Source organism: Nannospalax galili, unplaced genomic scaffold (assembly GCF_000622305.1).
Source record: "Nannospalax galili isolate Female #2095 unplaced genomic scaffold, S.galili_v1.0 scaffold1569, whole genome shotgun sequence".
Taxonomy (NCBI): Eukaryota; Metazoa; Chordata; class Mammalia; order Rodentia; family Spalacidae; genus Nannospalax; species Nannospalax galili.
Genome location: NW_008360051.1, coordinates 633,673 through 649,286, shown reverse-complemented (window position 1 = coordinate 649,286; position 15,614 = coordinate 633,673). Strand labels below are relative to the sequence as shown.

The 15,614-nt window shown below is 41.0% G+C and overlaps 1 protein-coding gene across 14 annotated transcripts in view; it reads right to left on the bottom strand.

Moving 5' to 3' along the window:
* Cacnb2 (calcium voltage-gated channel auxiliary subunit beta 2) overlaps positions 1-15,614 on the bottom strand; it is a 433,641-nt gene that overhangs the window by 264,395 nt on the left and 153,632 nt on the right. The window contains exon 1 of one of the 14 annotated variants that reach the window (XM_008824123.3): positions 13,186-14,282. The exons of 10 other annotated variants lie outside the window; for them this stretch is intronic. In XM_008824123.3, the coding sequence (XP_008822345.1) occupies positions 13,186-13,233 (48 nt within the window). In that variant the 5' untranslated portion in view covers positions 13,234-14,282. Of the gene's footprint in view, positions 1-13,185; positions 14,283-15,614 lie in introns of those variants that run through there. 3 more of the 14 variants (XM_017795856.2, XM_008824120.3, XM_008824119.3) reach the window with 3 other exon arrangements.

Here is a 15,614-nt window from a genome sequence, read left to right as displayed (position 1 = left end):
AAATAAATAAAAAGGTGGTTTCTATCATTCTCCACCAGGAAGCCTGATGACATGTATCCTCTGTAGAGATCCAGAGAGCAGTTATTAGAATAGAAATCTATACTGCTGCTCTTACAGAGGACCCTGGTTCAGTTCCCAGCACTCACATGGTGGCCAACAACCATCTGTAACTCCAGTTCCAGGGGATCTGATGCCCTCTTCTGACCCCTGCAGACAGTATATGACACAGATGCACTTAACACACATGCAAACAATATATTCACACACATAAAATTAAAAAAACAAGAAATATATACTTTGTAGGAGAAGACAAAAGAGGATGCCAAGCAGAGGATGGCAATGAGGAGGAGGGGGAAGGAGATGGAGGAGTAGAGGTGGAGGAGGGGGATGATTTTTGCAGTGCTGTGAACTGGACCCAGACCAGGGCCTGGTGCATGGTTAAGAAGCATTTCACCCTTACCTGGTCATAAGATTCCTCATTAACTCCCCTTCTTTGACCATTCTATTGTGTGTTCTTTAGCTAGGACCTTGACAGTAATTAAAAGTCTCTGTTCCTAATGGGGATGTACCTCACCCATCTTGGTAGGAGAAAAATTGAGATCCACCTCTCTGATTAACAACCACTTTGCCTCACTGTCTTTCTACACCAAAGAAAAAAACCCAAGGAGCATAGAGGGGGCAAGAAGGCATGCGGGGGACCCCCACAGCCTCCCTGACTCAATCACCAGGAGAAAAACGGAGAGGGAGGGAGGAGGGAGGAAAGAAGGAAGGAAAGAAGGAAGGAGGGGGGGAGGGGAAGGGAGAGAGGGAGGGAGGGGGGAGGGAGGGAGGAAAAAAGGGAAGAGGAAAGAAAGAGGAAAAAAGGGGAGGGAGGAAGAAAGAGAGAAAAGAAAGGAAAAAATGAAAGGAGGCATGAAGGCGGGTCGGGAAGGCACAAGAAGCCTGTGCCTTGCGCTCTGTGCTGGAGCTACCTCACCCTTCCCTTTGTTCAGGCTTGCTGTTTGGAAATCTGAGATTGCATCAATCATTTATTCCTTTGGTCACAGGGAAGAAAAGGGCCATATGCACATCACAAAAGTGCAAGGAAGAAGAAAAAAGACAGTCAACAAAGAAGGAAGCTGCTTCTGATGATTCAAACAGAGGAGAGCTGGCTGTTATCTCAGTGTAATACCAAGAAACAGAACAAACGGGAGTCCAGCTCAACGGGAAGCAGGTCTATTCAGTGAAAGGTCACCCTGCGATGGAAGGCTCCACACCCACACAAAAGGCAGCCACCTGCCTGAGCTGGATTTGGAAGGGAGGGGGCTAGTGATGAACGTCCAGCTCCTAAAACCGGAGCTGCTAGTTTATTCATGATAAGGGTGCTATGGTAGCTTTTAAAGGCTTCATATAAGTAATCTGATGGCATACTCACTCGTTCATGTGGTTGCGGGTATAACGAGTCTTGTATACGTGTGCGAGTGTGCACACCCATGCAGGAACATGCTGAGGGCAGAGCAGGACACTGGTCATCTTCCTGTGTCACTTCTCGCTTACTGCCTTGAGACAGTCTGTCACTGAACTGGAAGTTCACAGTTTTGCCTGGGAGGGCTGACCAGCAAGCTCCCGGCATCTACCTGTCTCTGCCCTCCTTCTCAATGCTGAGGTTACAAAGCACAGGCTAACATTTATGTAGGTACTGGGGGATTTGAACTCAGGTCCTTATGCTTACGGGTAAGTATTCTTACCCACTGAGCCATCTCCACAGATTTGATGATTTTATTTTTAAATGGCTGTGATTAATAATAGTTTATGATGAGTTTTTGTTTCTTTAAACATTTTTTCTACCTTTTAACTAATTTTTAAGGAGTTTGTGATTTTTAGCTACTTTCATCATTGGAATCAGAATCAAGATCTCTTCTCTACAGAAAGAGCTCCTTGTTACCACCCCCACCCCCACCACGCATCTAAAATCTGGTTCTTTCCTTAAACCTTTAAAAGAAAAGGACTATAAATAGTGAAAAGGAAGCAAGAGAATACGTTCATTAAACAGTTTCAAACTTCAGCAGCAAAATTTTTCTTCTACTTCTTGCATATTCCCAAGACTATGGAGCCTAACGTGATACTACTCTCTCTCTCTCTCCTCTCTCTCTCTCTCTCTCTTTCTCTCCTCTCTGTGTGTTTATATACACAAAACAATGTTAGACATACAAACAAGATGAATTTTGCACATGTATTGAATTAACTGTTCACATCATTATGACAAGTGGGAAGAAAGGCGTGGCAGTGGGTAAATAAGAACTTGAGAAGATGTCACCACTATTGGTTTTATATTCATTCATTAAGTCCATCTCAAGACTGTGTCCAAGGCTGCATTGGGGGGGTATTTATTTTATCTTATGTGTATGAGTGTTTTGCCAGCATGTATGTAAGCACACCTGTGCATGTAATGTCTTTGGAGGCCAAAAGCGGGTGACAGGTCCCCTGGAACCAGAGCTACAGGTAGTTGTTAGCTGCCATTTGGGTGCTGAGAACTGAATCTGGGTCCTCTGTAAGAACAGCTAATGCTTTTAACCATCTCTCCAGCTCCTGAGGCTTGGTAGTTTTTTGGGCCACAGGTAGTTTTTTGCAGCAATGAGAAGGAAGCCAAGAAAGTGTTTAAAAAGGAACAGAGAAATAGAGGAATCATCATGACAAAAGAGAGAGTGTTTTTACAGGAAAGGAAACAAGGGCACCTAACCAAGTGTGGGCAACACCTTCTCTTGAGATCCAGTGGTAAAAGAATATGGGAATGACTTTTATAAAAGTACATAATCTGGACTAATGACTGTTAATTAACCCCAGCAAAACCATGTGCTCTTATGTCTTGTGACCCGAGTACCTGATCTGGTTTCCTTGATAACGGTGGCCTGATACTCCACCCAAAACGATAATGAATGAATGAGGGCATGCTTGAGAATGAACAAATCAAAGCACTAAAAGGTGACACACCCATCTCCACTGCACAATTAAGATTAGGAACGACATGCGAGCTTGGATGAATGAGATCTTCTAGAACTAGACCTTGGATGAATGAGATATTGTAGACCTAGGGATGAAAAGGCCAGCAGTCTGTCAAGGTTAGAATGGAACCAAACTTCTACTTCCCCAATTGAAGGTGGAGAAACCATCTTGAAAAGAAAAATTATGGGTGAGCCTGACTCAGTTACAGAAACAGAGTTCCAGTGTCAGTTTCATAAGCACAGTTCCAGGAGAGAGACAGTTCCAGGAGATATCTGTGGGACCCAGAGTCCTCTGAGTTTGGACCCACTCTAAAAAACAGAATTTAAGAGCCAGGCTTACATTTTCTCAGGTGATTATAATGTTGGCACAGAAATGCTGTTGAAGAGCCCTAGGTGCTGGGACTCTGCATGGCATTCAATGTCATGGGGCTTGAGGTTGTGAAAGTGCTTAGAGTTAAGGCCAAGGAAGCTCAGAGGGACTTGATCACAAAGGGTTTGGAGGCATGTTAGTCAGACTGCACTCAAATTTTCAGAAAATATGACTCATGACTCACCTGAGGGTTTTACATGAAGGAATGACATGGTGCAGCCACTGCCATGTGAGGAAGGAGTTGGTGAGAGTAAAGAGGAAGATGGGGAGACTAATCAGGAGCTGGCTGTCACCCTTTGGGATGGTAACATCTGGGGCCACATCCGAGAGAGAGAGAGAGAGAGAGAGAGAGAGAGAGAGAGAGAGAGAGAGAGAGAGAACAGGTCCCAGGACTTTGCTCTGCTTGGAAGGGATCTGCAGGTAATGGGGAAGGGATGATAACTGTTTATCTAGATCAGAAAGACAGGAGCTCAGTGGTGCCATTTAGCCAACCTGACATGGAGAAAGTAGACATGGTCACGGGTGAGAGGATAGAAGAAGGGGTAGAGATGGAGTCGGGGGAGGAAACCAAGAGGCCCTTACTGAGCTTTCCAGAGGCTCTGTGGGCTGTGCATGTGGAGTCTCCAGAGGCCGGAAGCTCTTGGGTAATTTCATGTCTCTGAAACTTGGAAGAAAGTTCAGATTAGACATGCAGGCCTAGTAGCCATACTTTACATATACAACTGTTGTCCTTCCTCTCTTGCTGTTGTTTCTAAGCCTACTTCTGTGTTCCAGGTTTTCCTTCTGCTGGACATCACTCAAAGGTATGTTGGTTTTCAAAAGACACTTTAGAGTTGAAGACACTCATACCACCGCAAGAAATACTAACATAACAGTCAGGGAAAAGGAAAGACAGATGTGAAGAGAGGAATAAGGAAGGAACTATGAAAATAGTGGCAACGAGAGAATCTGGTGTCACAGAAATGAAGAAAAGTGAAGAAAAGATGGTGGGTGGAGCCACAGCCAACAAATGTGACTCTCTGCCACCTTGACTGCAATATCTGTTCAGAGAAGGAATGATTCAGTGGGCCATCAAAAATTAAGAACTGGGCTGTGAGATGGCTCAGTGGGTTAAGGCACCTGTTTCCAAGCCTGACAATCGGAATTCGAACCCCAGAATCTACATGGTAGAAGGAGAGAACCAACTTCCAATAGTTGTTCTCTGAGCTCCATGTGTCATGCATGTGGTTCATGGACCCCTCCCCTCATATATACACAGGCACACAAAATGTATATAGAATGTAAAAACAAGTTAAGATGATGTCATCCATCTGCTTATATCATTTGAACTCCTAGTCTCTAATTACTGAAGAAATGTGTTAACAACCACGTCACATGCTGAGATTTGGATATGACGTGGCCCCCCAAGGGCTCATGTGTTGGCAGCTTTGTCCACAGATGGTGACATTGCTGAATAGGAATTGGATCTGGAGAGATCAGACCTAATCAATGGATTGATCTCTGGATACATTCCTAACATGGCATTATTGGGAAGTAGAAGCTTGTTTGGAAGAAGGCTGGGACTCACTGGAGTTGTAACTTGAAAAAGATGTATCTTGTCCCCCATCCCTTCCCTGCTGTTTGCTTCCTGGCAGCAGTGAAGTGAGCAGCTTTGCTTCGCTACACCTTTCTACTATGATTTTCTGTCTCTCTGCACAGACCCAGGAATGACAGAGGCAGTGGATTCTAGCCTATAGCCTCTGAAACTGTGAGCCAAGATACATCCCTCTTTTCAGCTGTTTCTTACTGGTATTTGTTACAACAACGAGAACACTAAGACAACATGATCTGCTAGAGTACAGATAAACTACATGAACAACTTCTTAGCATGCAAAGGATCTGAACGTGCTCCATAAGGGACCACCTGCACAGAACACCCCATTAAAGACCAGTCCTAAGAGTCAGCCAGTGATCTTCTTTACTTCATAGTACTTAGAATAAGCAATAATCTCCCAGTTGATGGGTTATTCTCACTCAGTGAATTTTCAGTTGTGTTTTCTCATGTGTTAGGATATATTTTTTGCTTGTCTATAAACAAATACTAAAATAACCATATAATATATAATAAATATATGTAATGGAAAATTTTATATTTGTGTGTGGTGCTAGAGATGGAGCCCAGAGCCTTGTGGATGCTAGGGAAAGGCTCTACCACTGAGCAACATCTCCAGTTCTACAAATTTATATTTTATAAGCATTTCTTGGAAAGGTGAGGGATACATTAAATTTAAGGCTTTTATTATATTAAATATTTATCACGAAATAAAATGTGCTTATCAAATGTCTAATGATATAAAAAGTAAGAGCTCATCTGCCCCTTTTTTTGCCCTGTTTCTGTCAGCTGTTTGCACACTCACAGAGACTTCCAGAGCTCTTCTCATTGCAGACACCAATAGAAACATATAAGCATTTAGGGGAAACATTGTATCATAGATGTTGTTCTGGAGCTTAATTTTTATATGACTCACACAGTACACAGAACTCTTACCATGTTCAATTTGGCTTTTGGAAGCTCTTTAGTGCCAGCATGGTGCTTCCCACTATAAATGGCAAAGATTTTGTTCTCCAACTGTTATAACTCATATACCTCCACCACTGGACTAAGCTCTTCTGAGGACAGAGCTCAGAGGTCTAATTCCTCTCAGTATTTCTTAGTTTCAGAGTTGCCTAGGGCACAGGTAAAAGCAAAGGTGCTCAGATGCAGGGATGACAGGAAGAAACAGCAATGAAAGCAGTTCACCCTGGAGTACTCATGTGCAGCTGTCTGCACAGTGAACCTAATATTCACAGAAAACTACTGAGTGTGATTCTATCCATGATCTTCATTTCATAGAAAAGGAATTTGAATCACAGAGTGACCGAACAATTTGCCCAAAGTTCTTTAGTGTGCAAGATCTAGGTCCCTGTTCCTGAGTCTGGTGTCGGTCACATATACCTGCCTCTATCAGGGGAAAGGGAAGCAATGGGTGGTGACTTGGGACTTGCTGAGGGGAAGTTAAAGCAACTGAAGGTCCAACACCCTGGAAGAATTTCCTGCAAGCTCATCCTCTGCACCTGTTCAGATGTGGCCAGTTGTTGACACAATTTCATTTCCTCCACTGTGCTCCTCAATGTTTACATACCTGTTCGTCCATCTCATTCTCTAGCAATACAAGCTAATAATTAAAGCAGAATTCAAAGCTCTTTAAAAAATTAAGTCATTCAGTAGCATTTGAATCATATTATATTTGAACACTCAGGTTTGGTATTTCTAAGAATGAGACACACTGCATTGATGTAGGCATATACTTTCTGAAGACTTCCTCACTTCCTAGAGAGATGGACCTGACTTAGAAAACAGAAAAAGAGAACCTTAATGCTACCTTTAAAATTTGAAGGGTAGGGCTGGATAGTTCAAGGAATAAAGGTGCTTGCTGCCAAACCTGACTGAGGACCGGAGTTTGGTTCTCAGGATTCACACGGTAGAAGAAACTAACTCCTGAAAGTTGTCCTCTGACCACCATATGAGCACTATGGGATGCACAACTCCCTCCTACCCACAAATAAATAAAAAATGCAATCTAGAAAAATAAAATCTGAAGGGTCAAATGAAAGGTTTTACTACGCACAGAGTTAAAAGTTATTAAAAAGTTATGTAGCAAATTTGAAAGGTCACCAACTCTTGTATTTAAAGGTGACTTTTGGTTACATTTATTTATTTTGTATGTGGATATGTGTGGGTTTATAGAGGTCAGAGACAACTTACAGAATCAGTTCTCTCTGACTATCATGTGGGTCCAGGTATTGAACTCAGATCATCTGGTTTGCTGGTGTGTGTCTTTAACTGATTGAGCATCTCCCTAGCCCTAAACATAGTTTTAAAAGACAGGTCTTAAAAGACAACTATCACCCTTAAGAACATATTATGACTTATCTGGAGAAATTCTAATAATTTAAGAAAAAAGTATGAATTATTATAAGGTGAAAATGACAATTATATGGTCTCCAATTCTGCTAACCAGAAGTCTATCATCTGGCACGAAAGCACTTCTCAAATTCAATTAGAATTGATTTTTATACTCAGAAGCATTACAAAATTTTCATGTTAATTTAATTATAATTCAATTACTTAAACATAGAAATGCATTTTAAGAAAGATGAACAAAACACCACATACGGAGAAAGAATTAATTTCAGTTTGAATCTCAGCTTGGCCACCATCAGATCCTGAGGCCTTTAGCACTATGGCTTGTTTCCTTGATGGACAGTTTCTCTTCTGTAACATGGTAATACAATCAATTGCCTTGCCTACCCTTGAAGTTGCTTTTTCTAAAAAAATATTTTATTTTTTATTTTATGTGTATGAGTGTATTGCCTGCATGTATGTAGGTGCACCTGTGTCATGCAATGCCAGCAGAGGTCAGAAGAAGGCATCAGATCCCCTGGAACTGGAGTTACAGACAGTTGTTAGTTGCCATGTGGGTGCTGGGATTTGAACCTGGGTCTTCTACAAGAACATTCAGTGTTCTTAACTGCTGAGCCATCTCTCCAGCCCCAAAGTTGCTTTTTGAAAACAACAAAAACAACTTATTTTTATTAGCATAAAAAGAATTAGGTTCCATTGTGGGATATTTTCCAAACAAAATTTGTCTTACCATTTCTTTCCTGCCATCTTCCTTCATCCACCCCAGTTTCTGCTTTCATGTCACAGGCTCCAACCCACTGAACACCTCCTGCTCTCCCCTTGTGGTCTCCTGCCTAGTTTCATAGTCTATCCTCATTCTCTTACCACCTTAAATACATACATAAAAACATTAACAGGTTCTGCATATGAGAGAGAGCATGCAAGTTTTGCCCTTTGTCTGGGTCACTTTGCTTAGTATAATATTTTCTAGATCCATTCATTTCCTGAAAATTTCATAATTTCACTTTCTTTGTGGCTGAGTAAAATTTGACATGTGTACCTGACACATTTTCATTATTCATTCTTTAAAGTCAAATGAAATAGCAGATAAACATTGTTCTGTGAACTCTGAAAGACTGTGCCTCAGGCTGTTGTATTAATCAGAAATGAAGTACGTAATTATTAAATTGTAAATACACAAAAACAGCATATTTGGTGATCAGTTAAGTGCTCTAAAAGTTCAAAAGTGATTACATTATAAGGAGAGTGTCATCTTCTAAGAGAGTCTGAATGTACAACGAGTTTGTTCCCCAATCTCTCACTCATTTGTCAAAGCATTCCAAGATTCTAACACACAAACTTGTGCTTGACTTCATCAGTCATTAAGGAAATTCAAAGTAGAGCCTTCATGAGGTACTTCTGCTGGCTCCAGAGCAGAAGGAAGCAAGTCATGAAGTGCTGCTGACTAGCAGAAGTTATGAATCGGCTGCACGTTTTGAAAGTTGTTTACCTGCTTAAATTGGACACCGGTGTGCTATAGCTTCTGACTTGACAATTTCACTTTTAGATTTAAATTTCACAGAAATACACGTGCAAACATTAACTTATCACAACTGATTATAGCAATTTATAGTATCTCCAAGATAGAAGCTACCCAGATGCTAATGTTTAGCTAAAGAATGGTTTCGTCAACATGTGAATACTATATATTCACAATGAAAAGAATGTATCTATAACCACAAAGGTCTGTCTTATAAATTAAGGATGAGTGACACAAGGTAGACAAAATGAGATAATAATCTATGAGTTCATTTGTATGAAGTTTAGATACAGGAAAAATGATCCCAGGATGCTTAAAGCCAAGAGAATGGGTCCCCTCAGGAAGGAGGCCATGGTGAGCAGAAGAGAGGAGAGCAGTGTTGCCACACATGGCTTCTTGACGTGAGAGATGGTCACACCCCTCAAACCCAGCACTTAAAATTTCTATGCTTGCTTTCACACATATTTGTTTTACAGGTTAAGCATTCCTGTCTTTTGAGTCTAGATTTGAAACATCTCAGACTAGGGATGGATGGCTCAATCAAGAAAAATCTATGAAACTGTTCCCAAACCTGAAAAACTCCAGAATCTCTAACATTTCTGGTCTTAAGCATTTCAGATAAGGGGCACTCAACTGGCACAGGCCCCTCTCAGTATCTGCAGTCCCTGATGTATCAAAATCAACACAGGTTTGTCCCTTATAAAAAGGTGAGGTTTGTACATAGTCTATGCATATTCTCTTGTATACTTTGAACTATCTCTACTTGATTTAAAATTGAGTACACACAAATGCTTAGTAAACAGCTGTTACATTGCATGGTTTAGGAATGACTAGAAAAGAAGTCAGCATGTTCAGGACAGATGCAACTTGTTTCTTTCAGAGACTTTTAACTCTGTGGATTAAATTCACAGGTGTGGAACTCTTGGACATAGAAGGCTACCTGAATCTCAACAAATAGTTTAGCAAAGTGGGTACCAATCCCTTCTCCCCAAAGGATGCAAAGCTCAATATTTTCAGAGTGCACAGAAAGCACTCCATGTTTAAAATGGGAATATTTATTCAGCTGACAAGCTTTCTTATTCAATAAAACAGCAAAGCAGTTTAGGTAAGCAGAGGAATTATGAAGCCAAGTTCTCCAATAAAAGATTCTTAGGTATACAGAAAATAATGAAGACTGGGTCTCAAAAATAAATAATAATGTCAGAAAAAAGGCCTTAACCACGGAGTCTTAGTAAGAAAGACAGTGCAGTGGCTCCCGCCTCCAGGCGGAGCCCACTGTTCACAGACAATTTTTTGACATTAAGGCAATGCTGAACAGGAGAGGGAAGAAGCTAAATAAAAGCAACAGCTATGAAAGGTGAAAACCTAGAAATAAAATGATGATGGCACATGTATGTAACTTTCTTTGCAGCCCACATAGTTTCACATTCTTCCTGAAAGACAATGTTAGAGTAGGAGGAATCCTTATTAAAGCTGTCATCCTAGAAAAAAGGAAAAACAGAAAAATTCTTGGAAGATTGAAGACTGAAATACACACATAAAAAGTCATATTTCACTTAGCAATGGGGATCCTGCCTGAGGATGCATCACCAGATGATTCTGTAGTTGTACAAACATCATGGGGTGCACTTACAGAAAGGAAGACAAGCAAATCACTAGGAACCATGATCTTATGAGACTTCCGTGGTACATGCAATCAATCCGTTCTTTACTGAACTACAGTTAAGCAGTGGGCAACTGAGGACTTAACATCAGATTTATATATATACTTAATTTATGTCATATATAGCCATTTGCTATATATATGTACACAAATATTGGAATTTAGTACTTGTATGAGATAAGCAATCCCCCCAAAATGCAAATAGATTGAAAGAAGACAGTAGGATGCCTCATCTAGGAGGATACGCCAACCATTAGTACTAAACTGGGGTTTGAGCTGTGCTCCCAAATATTCAATGATTAACTCCATCTGTATCAACTTTGCAGGCAAATTAGGTCTCACTCATTTGTGGATATACACATAGTAGGTTCAAGGAAAGAGTATATATTTCAGTCACTTAATTATGTCTTTCAGTTGGCCACCGCTAAAGAAAACTGAAATCCATGGGTTAAACTTTGAGGCCTAACAAGATAAAGTAATCACAGGTGGGTAACAGGTTAGATTTCCCAAGTCAAAATATCCTAAACTAACTGGAAATTCAAACACCAGTGACCACGGTGTGTTCTTCTTTCTTATATCTTTAAAACACACCTATGCTGTATATTCTATGACTCTGTACTCAAAACACAGACTAAAAAAGTTTGATAATTACAAAGCAACAGGTCTGCACACTTTTTAGTCATGACAGCAAAAATAAAGATTACAGCGTCCTGTGTATTTAACATGTTCAACATAGGAAAAGTGCAAAAGCCAAGCACAAACGGAAGCTTTGAGATCCTGATTCAGAAATCCCCTCCACAACAGCAAACAGCCATAGACTTCTAGTTTATAATACAAAAATAAACAGAAACACATAAAGCTGCAGAATTCAGTCTTCTAAGGAAATCTATGAAAATATGGATTGTTAACTGTAAATTATTTTAAGATTTTCATTATGTGGATAGCTTTACATGAAAAAGTTTGTAGTGCTTATTTCCAAAATCTTATTAAAAATCAATTTATTTTTTATTGGAAAAAATCCATCTACCTCTGCAGATGTTGTCTTAAAAAAATCTTGGCTAGCTACCTCCCTACTACGTTTACTCCTGACGTGCCAGCTGTTGCATTCAAAACACAGTCGAACCAAGTCGGTAACAATTTTTCAAACCTTTCAGAGAAGTTTCCATCTTAATGATTTAATACAACAGAATCTTTCAAGTCTGGTAGGAATATAATGGTCTCTCCCGCCCACCCTTGATCTTCAACTTTATGATTCAGATCATATCAGATTTTGACCTTGTTTGTCCTGAGGTCTCACATGGATCTCCTCTGCTGGCCAGATTCCCAAGGTCACAGATTTCCTGATGTGACACCCTTAAGAATTGATTAGCATTAATTATCAATTTTCTGTTTGTTTTGCATCCAGGAATGTCAAGCCAGCGGTAAGCCACTCAGTGCCGCAGTCTGGCCAGCCTGCATAAATCTCCCTTTCACACACCGCTCCCTATGAAGTGACAGCATGCGAAAGCAGGATGAAAATAAAGCAGTGCTTCCCCGAGCCTGTCCGCGGGTGGAGCAGGGCCGTGTATTTCAATCAGCATCCAGTCATCTCAGACACTGATACTTCAATATCTGTGTGAGCTTGCCTTCTACAATTTAATACTCAGACAGCCATTTTGCAAAAACACAGCAGGTCCACGGAACAGGGGCTGTTCCGGTGAAACAGGGGACGATAAAGCTGTTGGGAAGGCTGGCGTTATTGCAACAGCTGTGTCATCCATCAAGCGATTATCATCTACTGTTTTTCTGAAGCTGTCCAAAATAGGATTTAACATTTGCCTCTGAGGCTATCTGTAATTTGACAAACTCCACAGCATTTTGTCTCTAGAGAAGAATTTTCTTTCCTCTGCCATGATTCAAATAGGAAAACAGGACTACTCCAAAGAAAAGAGACTATCAACTGGTTTGATCTGATAAAGATACCTGAGACAATAGACTCCCCCCCATACACACACCAAACCAATCCCTGTGCAAGTTATTTCCAACCTTATTAAAGTAACTCTTTTTTTTTCCCAATGTAAAAAAAGAAAAAAAACCTAAAATCCTGTAAGTTAAAAAAAAAACATAACTTGCTTATATGGAAATAAATATTAGTTTTAGGAATGGTCTTGACCTCTTTGCAACAAGAAAGTCACAAAAAGAAAGGCCTGGAGTGGTGGCTCAGTGAGTCAAGTGCTTGTTGTGCATGTGTGAAGATCTATGTAAATGCTGGATAGGCATAGCTGCCTGCTTGTAGTCCCAGAACTCTGGAGGTGGACACGAGATCCTCAGAGCAAGATGGCTGGCTAGACTAGCTGAACCAGTGAGCTCTGGGTTCAGCAAGAGACCCTGCCTCAGCAAATAAGGTGGAGAGCAATTGAAGACACCTGCAATCAACCTCTGGCCTTCATATGTACATATGTGCATGTGCACCCTCATCCCTCATGCACGTGAATAGGCATAATACACACACACACACACACACACACACACACACACACACACACACACCACTGGAGAGACCTCAGAATATCATAGACCTCAGATGCCTTGACAACTCATGATGCAAGTAATTGATTTTGTTTGGTTCAACACGGAGATTAAAACATCTGAAAGAAGTAACATACACCGGACAGACACAAATTGTATTTTCAGCTCCTAGTCACGATCTCTACAGCAATAGAAACTTACATAGGACACCCGTACTCGCCGGCGATGTACCAGCCCGCAGCACTGCATGAAGAGTGGGCAGAGTGCAGTCAGCGCTTGGCTTCACCAGGCTGCACCGCGCCTCGTCTTCTTGTCACGGCCACTGTCCATTTCTTCCTACCTTCCACTCCCAGGTAAGAGTCATGAGCAAATCAATACTGAGCTTCTGCTCTAGGTAGTTTCTACAGACATCATTATTCCTGCAGGCTTGCCAAAACTTTCTTCCTTCCTGCCTGCCTTTTCTTTTTTTCTTTTTTTTTTTTTAAACAGGTAATTTGAGATCTTCTTCAAGGGCCTGACTGTTGGGAAAAATTTACAAAAAGTAGCATTTCTCTTCCCAAGTTAGTATTGCTAGCACAGAGTTCTGCCTGTCCAAATCATCAGGGTTTCTGAGCCACACTTGTAAAGCAGCCATGCTCAACTCGAGATTTTGAAACTCCAGTCTTGCATTTCACCAAGCAGCAGTATGCTTCTTTGGAAGGGAGGAGGCCTACCCTGGCTGCTGTTTATGTGACTGTTTCTGAGAACAACGCTGCTCCTGCTGCTGCCGCTGGGCTATTATCATCGCCTTCCCCACAACGCACGGAGTGGCACCAGCATCCTTGATTCACTGGTACCTCTGTAACATTTTGGGCATATCTGATTTGCTCCCTCTCGCTCCTCCCCTTACACTGACAAATGAGTGAGTCTAGACTTTAATTCACTGTGGATTCCTAAGACTACAGAGCCACCCTCCACACTGTCAGACCCTTTCTTCTGCAGTATGCATTTCAAAGGAATTGTAAGGACTGCTGGAGGGCCCTCAGGACCTGACTCACTTAACCACTGCGGCTGCACCGTTTTCTGTGCATTGCCAAAGACTCATATTCTGTGTTGAAGCATGTTAAATAAACACAGCTTTGACAGGCAAATCTGATCAGAGTCAGACCTAATTAGCTGGTTAGATAATATATCACCTATGATTTAGACACAATAAGCTAAATGTTCTACAAGCCTGAGAACTTGCAATCAGTATTCCATGTAAACTATTATTTTTATACCATCGCCCAGGGACACATTTTTTTTTTGTCAGGGAGCTGATCCTTCCTTTCTTTCTCCAAGGCCTTGAACATGTCACACCATGAAAGATGAATCATTAAGGCACTGGGTATTCAGCTATTAATTTGGATGATATCAACCATTCTAATAAGCAGTGATTCATATAACCTTTTACTGTGCCACAGATATTGATCCAAACTTGCCTTAAGCCCAAGTCACTCCATATCTCTTAAGAAGGTGCATTAATTAATTTCACACCATGGAGTAAGATCAACTGCCATTATGTTCTTTAGGCCTATGGAAAATGAGAGCTTGTGAATTCCCAACCTTGTGTCAATGTTTTCTTTAGAACCTTGGTAACAATTCTCTATTGTTATTATTCGTCGTAGAGAAGACTAAGAACTGAAAAAGAAATCTCTGCTTTAATTCTGCCTTTCTATAAGACTTTCTAAAGTAACTGATGCCACAATGGTTAGTGTTTGGTAATATCACAACAGTATAATTATCTTGTAATTTGCATGGTCCTCAAAAGTTCTATGGCTTTATCACATACTAATGAATCCTCCATGTTTTTGAAGGCTATGCTGGTTAGTTTCTATCAGCTTGACATAGACTAGAGTCACCTTGGAAGAGAGAACCTCAGCTAAAGAAGGTCCCATGTCAGACTGGCCTGTGAGCATGTCTGTGAGGCATTTTCTTAATTGGTAGTTGATGTTAGATGGCTCAGTCCACTGTGGGTGGTGCCACTCCTGCACAGCCAGGGCTGTACAGAAAGGCAGCTAAGCAAGTCAGGAGGAGCAAGACAGCAGCATTCCTCCAGGGTTCTTGCCCTGACTTCCCTCAATGATGGATGTACTATAATCGGGAAGGTGAAATACACCCTTTCCTCCCCAAGTGGGTTTTGGTCAGTGTTTTATCACAGCAACAGAAAGCAAATTAGGACAAAGGTCCTAGAATGAAATAGTATGATTATCTAGAGAAAATAAGACTACGTTTTTGATTAAGTAAGAAAACGACTATGAACTATGAACTACGCTGCAAAATTGGCTTTTAAATAAGTCCTGTGAAGAAAATCAACAGTTTTTGGACTATATAAGATAAAGTCCTAATAGATAGTGTATCAGGTTTGCTTTTTTTATTTATTATTTTTATTTTATGTGTATGAGTGTATTGCCTGCATGTATGTGAGCACACCTGTGTCATGTAATGCCATGGAGGTCAGAAGAGGGCACTGGAGTCCCCTGGAACTGGAGTTAAGGACGGTTCGTAGCCACCATGTGGGTGTTAGGAATCAAATCCAGGTCCTCAGCAAGAGCAGTCAGTGCTCTTAACCGCTGAGCCATCTCTCCAGCCCCTCTTCTCCTTTTTTTTTT